Source organism: Mchenga conophoros, linkage group LG14 (genome assembly GCF_057382185.1).
Source record: "Mchenga conophoros isolate Kocher_MC1m ecotype Shallow Benthic linkage group LG14, M_conophoros_male_GT1.1, whole genome shotgun sequence".
Classification (NCBI taxonomy): Eukaryota; Metazoa; Chordata; class Actinopteri; order Cichliformes; family Cichlidae; genus Mchenga; species Mchenga conophoros.
In genome coordinates this window covers 19,631,723-19,638,231 of record NC_140539.1, presented here as the reverse complement: position 1 = coordinate 19,638,231, position 6,509 = coordinate 19,631,723, and the positions used below count along the sequence as shown (strand labels likewise).

Here is a 6,509-nt window from a genome sequence, read left to right as displayed (position 1 = left end):
AAGAGGGAAAAAAAAACCTGACCTGTAGGTCAGAAAAATGTCCATTAGCACATCAAGTTCGATTCAGTTTACCGGTAAACAAGTATATTCTTCTGCATGTCTAGGTAACAATGCAAACCATAAATCATCATCAATCCATGTACAACAGTTAAATCATTAATCATCTTAGCTACGTAGCTTAATCTATACAGTCCAGTAGCGTTCGCTACAAACAATACAAAAACAACAATAAAGGAAAACAACTGTCTAACAGACAGCATAGCCGAATTCAAGGCAACACATAACCAGGGCCGTTGCTAGCCATTTGGGTGCCCTAAGCACAAATGCTTTATGGTGCCCCCCCCCCCCCGCCACTGAAAAAAAAAAAAAAAACATTAATACTTTTGAATTTCTCAGTGGAATTTGTTTAATTAAATAACAACAAACATGACAGTTAAACAAATAAATAAGGTTAAAGGAGGTTAAAAATACTGTTACAAATAAATACTGAAACAAAAATTGAACATTGGAACAAGAACAAAGAGCCTGGCAATAATGTGTAATTTTTTTTATAAAAAAATAATATATATAATATAATAGTATTATTATTAATATATTTACAAATAGTTTCACAATAGAATTTAAATAAGAAACTTAAATAAGAAAAATAAGAATTTGAACACAAAAGCCACATTCCTTAAGTAACTATGTTAAACATTTTTACAATTCGTTGTCAGAGTATGCCCTAGACTCTAGGGCATACTCTGACAACCAGAAAATGCAGGCGTGGTGTGCCTCTCTAGGGCCTAGAGAGGCACACGCCTGCATTTTCTGGTTGCAAAATCAGCTATAAGGTCATCATATGATAGCTTCTGAGCCACGTCACCATTGATGCTGATAACAGCCAGACCACTTAAACGTTCCTGCCCCATTGATGAACGCAGGTACGTTTTAATGAGTTTGAGCTTTGAAAAGCTTCGCTGAGCAGAGGCAACTGTGACAGGCAGGGTCAGTGCAATACGCAGAGCAATCCACAGATTGGGATATACCTCTTGAAGCTGATTGTCATGTAAAAATGACAGCATTTCCAAAGCAGACGTCTGTGGTGGCAGCTGAGGAAGGTTGATGATTTCCTGCATCATCTCAGGTCCATCAATGTCAGCTACTCCCTTATCTGTCGGTGTCTTCTGTACTTCAGTGCAGTGTTTTTTTAAATCCTCCTTGGACATCCCATTCACTTTGCTGAAATCAAGCAGCACTCCATATTTCTCCTTCACTTGATTCATGGTCTCAAACCTCTCCTGTAGGGAGATTAAAGCAGAGTCCACAACACAATTGAAAAATGTGACCTCAAGCTTTTTAAGGGCATCATGGAGGGGCTCATCAACAGCTTCATATGCAAACTGCCTTTTTGTGCTCCTGAGCCTTTTCTCCTTCAACTGTGTTTCTATGTTCAGGGCCTCACAGAGTTCTTTGGCAGCTGACACAGCCTCATCAAACCCAGACTGTCTGTATTTAGAGAGGTTACTTTTGGCAGTGTCAATGAGCCTGACAGCAACATCGAGCTGCATGGAGCTGGACTGTAGTAACTTGTTCACCTGGTTTGTGATTGTAAGAAGTTCACACCACACGATGGAGCAAATCAAAAATCGAAATGAGGCTACTTCCTCAGCAAGCACTTGAGCCTCCACCTTTGCGACTGCATCACTTACAGCTTCTCTGGCCTCCAGGAGAGCATCCCTCACTTCTTTTGTCTGACTCCGGACAGCAGTTACACTTTGAAGCCTGCTTTCCCATCTAACGTCACTCCAAGATTTAAGTGTCAATTTCACATGTTTTGTTAAAATGGCCCATCGCTGGGTGGCACTGGAAAAGAAATTGAACAACTTCTGCAAATACCCAAAGTAGCCAGTTGCATCTGGAGAGGACTTGGCAGCATCAGCTATGACCAGATTCATCGTGTGAGCTCCACAAGGCACAAACAATGCTCTCGGGTTTAATTGTAGCAGTCTGGCCTGAACACCTTGCTTCTTCCCCTTCATGTTGGCCCCATTGTCATAGGCCTGTCCTCGACAGTTTTCAAATGGAATGCCAAGCTCCTTCAACTTGTCAAGGACAACATTGGACAGGTTAAGGCCAGTTGTTTGCTCCACATTTATATAGCCAAGAAAGTATTCTTTAATATCTGGTTGTGCTTGGAAACAAACAATGCGTACTATGACTGACATTTGTTCAGTGTGACTCACATCTGGAGTACAGTCAAGAATGATGGAGAAGTATTTTGCCAACTGGATTTGCTTCACAATGGCGCGGAATGTTTCTGAAGAGATAATCTGAATTAGTTCGTTCTGTGTCTCAGGGCTGAGGTAATGTGTGTGGGAACCTTCATCTTTTATGTTGGCCAAGTGATTTGCCATTACAAGGTCATATGTTGCCATAAGCTCTACTTCCTTCAAGAAGTTGCCATTGTCCGGCTCATAAAGACAGTCAGAAGAGCCCCTAAAAGACAAATTTCTGGAAGCCAGTGAGAGAGTTATTGAGAGTAATCGTTTGAGAATCTCTCGCCACTTTTTCCTTTCTGCCTCTAGTAAGGTCAACTCCTGTTGATCTATTGCCATGCTTTTCTTTAGCCGTGTGTCCAGTTCTCTCCACTTAAGCATGCACTGTATGTGGTCTTGGCTACACTCATGACCCCTCAAACGGATGTTGATGTTCGACCAGTCACTGAAGCCCTCTGTACTCAGCTTTATATCCTTCACACTGAAAAGCTTACATGCAAAGCAGAACACAGCATTGTTCTGCGGTGAGTACACTAACCAGCTCCGGTGAACCTTTTCTCCATTGGGAAGAATTTTGAACTTAAGGCTAGTGTGAAATGCTCTTCCATCAGGCCCCTTTGGAAAATTAAAATCAGAGCTGACATTAAAAGGACCTCTCCGCACAATTTCAACACGATCAGCATCTACAATGTGAGCTGGCCAAAGAGCAGGATCGGTTGAAGGGGGCACACATGTCTCCACAGTGTCACTTTCTGATAGTCTCTCAGTGACAGGACTCTCAGTGGTACTTGTGTATGGAACTGTACCTGAACTGGTGGTTGATGGTTCTTGTTCTTCTTGGCTAGGGATTGTTGCAGGGTCTACAATGGCTGGTGGTTGATGTCCAGGGATGGCACTACTACTGGATGGTTCATCCTGTCCTTGAGATCCTCCTTGAACATATTTAAGCATTGACCCTGCATACAAGAGAAAATATTCAGGGATTTTACAGAAATACAATTTTGAATCTACAGTAGGCCTACGAAAGATTGCATTATAAGACTAATAAATTAAGTAAGTCACTGGTACATTTAAAAATTACTAACTATATTTTACATGTATAGATTTTCATAATGGCAAATGGCAATATAAACATGCTGTACATAATTTGATATAAATGCGCAAGTAGGAAATCTATATTACTGGAAGATATAGGTTTCATATTACAGTTTCACCAACAGATGTCGCCCTTGATCTATGAACCTAAAGAAAGACGAGAACTATTTATGTGTTCAGACGTCAATGGCATAAATAAGATATGCGTCTTTATAGATATCCTGAAATGCAGCAACATACAAAGTAATCTTGTCTAATCTGATAATAATACTTGACTGCATCACTGACCTATCCCAAAGTTAAGGTTAATCAGTAGCATGCATGACGTTAGCCAGCTAGCAACCTGAGGAGGGAAATGCTAGTCTCACGAATCACGATAACGTTAGCAATCGTGAGTCACGATTGCTAACGTTATCTGAAAACCGTCAATTGAGTGACCATGATGAGTTGCTTTTAGTAGTCCATTCTATATTCATATCCACAACGTAAACAAACTACCCAACATCAATCATTTGCAACATTTGTTAACACAGTATGAACACTGCTAACAGGAGCTATCACAGAGTTGACGGACATGAGCGTGCAAGCAAGGGCTACAATAATGAACTTTTTTTATTATTATTATTTAAACATTGCCTTACCGGCAAGCGACGCCTGAGTTTCATCACGCTTCCTCTTCTTCTTTCTTTTCTCCGCTCCCGACTCCTGTTGCCGTTTCGAGGCCATGTTCAAACAGGTGTTTACCAATTATAGAACAGACCACTGGGAGTGGGGGGGCACCAGGAGGAGACTGGAGACAGGGCACAAAGCAGATTCACCCCTTTTCTCGGGAAAATTGTTTTATGTTGCTTTTGTATTGTTTAACCATATTAATGCATATGATATTTATAGTATTAATATGGTTTACTTTTTTTTTTTACGACCCTGATTTTTTTGGTGCCCTACCGGCCATTTGGTGCCCTACGCAGTGTGCGTTATGTGCGTTTGCGGAGCTACGGCACTGCACATAACAATAATCATTCAATCGCACTTTGTTTCAAAGTAAGCCCATAAAAATGCTTAAGTAAAGAAAGTGTTCAAAAACAGCGGTTTTTGAACCGGAGTTCTGCTTGCGGTGGGAGCGCTGCCGCACAAAGTCATTTTTTAATCGCGAAAACGATCGGCTGGTTACTGACAACCAAAGGTTGAAAGATATTAAGGACACTTACCGCTGAGTTTAAAGTTTAAAGATGAATTGAGGGGAGAAAACGCTTTGTTTTCCAACACCGTTCTAAATGCCATAAGCTCACAGCCACAGCAGGAGTCGAACCCGGAAGTATCCCTCCACAGCCGGTTTTCAGAGTTGCCGCGACGTGGGAGGAGCCAATCAGAAGAGGGACCTCAAATCAGCTGACGTGGGTCATGTGACAGGGAGTAGTTGATATGGGTTACAGGTTCCCCCCTCAATCTCATGTACGTCCCTGTACATGGTGGTTGGGTCCGGATGACAGGTTGTTCAGTGGCAGTAAGCAGATGGTCCTCTTCATCCTCCAGTGCATGAGTAAAGGCAGTGGTTAAGCCATGGACTAGTGCCTGAATACTCTTCAAGATGGGCTGACCAAGCGTAGAGTATTGTAACCGGTCCGGAGGTTTCCTGGTCCGAGTTGATGTTCTCAGAGGTTCTAGTTCAGAGCTGGAGGTGTCAGAGTTAGATGGTAGATCAGCAGCAGAGGACATACTGGACTCAGTCCGCAATTCAACATTGGTAGGTTCAGCAGAGGACAGACTGTCCTCTGATTCCACAGTATCAGGAGCTTCCTCCTTGACGGGGGTTTTTGAGTCAGGGGTTTCGCTCTCTGCTGGCTCAAGAGGAGGCAAAGGGAGCGTAGCAGGTTCACAGACTGGTGTATCAGATGGTAAAGGTTCAGTGGCTGGAACGGCGGATGACGGTTCTGGCAGATTGTGGACAGTGGTGAATTGCAGAGGCTCTGATACAGGATCATACCATTGATGCGGTATCATTTCATCCTCATCGTCTGACTGAGGTTGTGCACAGTCCTCATCAGAAGGGTTGAATGACTGCTTCCTGGTTGGTTTTACAGTTGTTCGGTTGGTTCGAGTGGAATGCGGCAAAAATCCACATGGTAATAGGAGATCTCTGTGTAGAGTACGAATCGGTTTGGATTTGTTCTCCGGTCGGACAGTGTACACTGGAAGATTTTCTGCTCTTTTTACCACCACATAGATGTCTGGTTCCCATTTGTCTGCGATTTTGTGTTTGCCTCGGAGTTTCACATTACGTACCAGCACCCTGTCACCAACGTCCAGTTCAGAGGGGGTGATATGTTGGTCGAAACGGCTCTTGTTTCTTTCCATGAGCTTCTCCGCATTGCCAATGGCAATTTTGTAGCTCTTTTCTAGATTTGACTTCAGGTTCTGGACATATTGCAAATGAGTCAGTTGATTGCCGTCCACAGGCAGTCCAAAGACCAGGTCAATCGGGAGGCGAGGTTGTCGACCAAACATGAGCTCATAGGGTGAGTAGCCAGTAACATCACTCCGGGTGCAGTTGTATGCGTGGACCAAGGGCTTAACAAAATCTTTCCAGTGAGTTTTCTCTTCTGTGGTGAGTGTTCCGAGCATATTCAGGAGTGTTCTGTTAAAGCGCTCGACTGGATTTCCTCGTGGATGGTATGGTGTAGTTCTTATTTTGTGAATTCCAGCCATTTTGCAGAGTTCTTTTATTGTGCGTGACTCAAAGTCTGGTCCTTGATCACTATGGAGCTTTTCTGGGATACCATAATGAACCAGAAAACTGTCCCAGAGACATTTGGCGACAGTCTTTGCTTTTTGGTTTGGAGTGGGGACAGCGACAGCGTACTTGGTAAAGTGATCTGTTATTACCAGGATGTCTTTGGTTCTGCTCCTGTCGGGTTCCAGTGATAAAAAGTCCATGCAAACCAGTTCCAGAGGTCGATAACTTCGAATGTTCACCAGGGGTGCCGCTCTTTCAGGTAAGGCTTTTCGTTTGGTGCATCTCTCACATGTCTTCACTTTATTCCACACATCATTGGCCATTTTTGGCCAGTAGAATCTTCGACGTACGAGGTCAAGAGTACGTTCGATGCCCAAATGACCCATCTGGTCATGCAGTTCTGACAGTACTTCAGCCCGAAA

At 43.2% G+C, this 6,509-nt stretch overlaps 1 protein-coding gene across 1 annotated transcript; it reads right to left on the bottom strand.

Moving 5' to 3' along the window:
- Nucleotides 1–785: 785 nt before the first annotated feature.
- LOC146559622 (zinc finger MYM-type protein 1-like) lies at nucleotides 786–4,348 on the bottom strand. The gene is made up of 2 exons (XM_085245153.1): nucleotides 3,995–4,348; nucleotides 786–3,214 (listed from the first exon to the last, which is right to left on the bottom strand). The coding sequence occupies exons 1-2, from the start codon at nucleotides 4,077–4,079 to the stop codon at nucleotides 786–788; spliced, it is 2,514 nt and encodes an 837-aa protein (XP_085101279.1). The 5' UTR covers nucleotides 4,080–4,348.
- Between the last annotated feature and the right edge of the window lie 2,161 nt (nucleotides 4,349–6,509).

What these genes read in the sequence shown, in the direction of transcription:
- LOC146559622 (XM_085245153.1), bottom strand. Translation starts at nt 4,079, where the DNA reads ATGGCCTCGAAACGGCAACAGGAGTCGGGAGCGGAGAAAAGAAAGAAG. An exon ending in AACTCAGGCGTCGCTTGCCG is followed by an intron (nt 3,215 to 3,994) that starts GTAAGGCAATGT and finishes TCTTGTATGCAG; the next exon opens with GGTCAATGCTTAAATATGTT.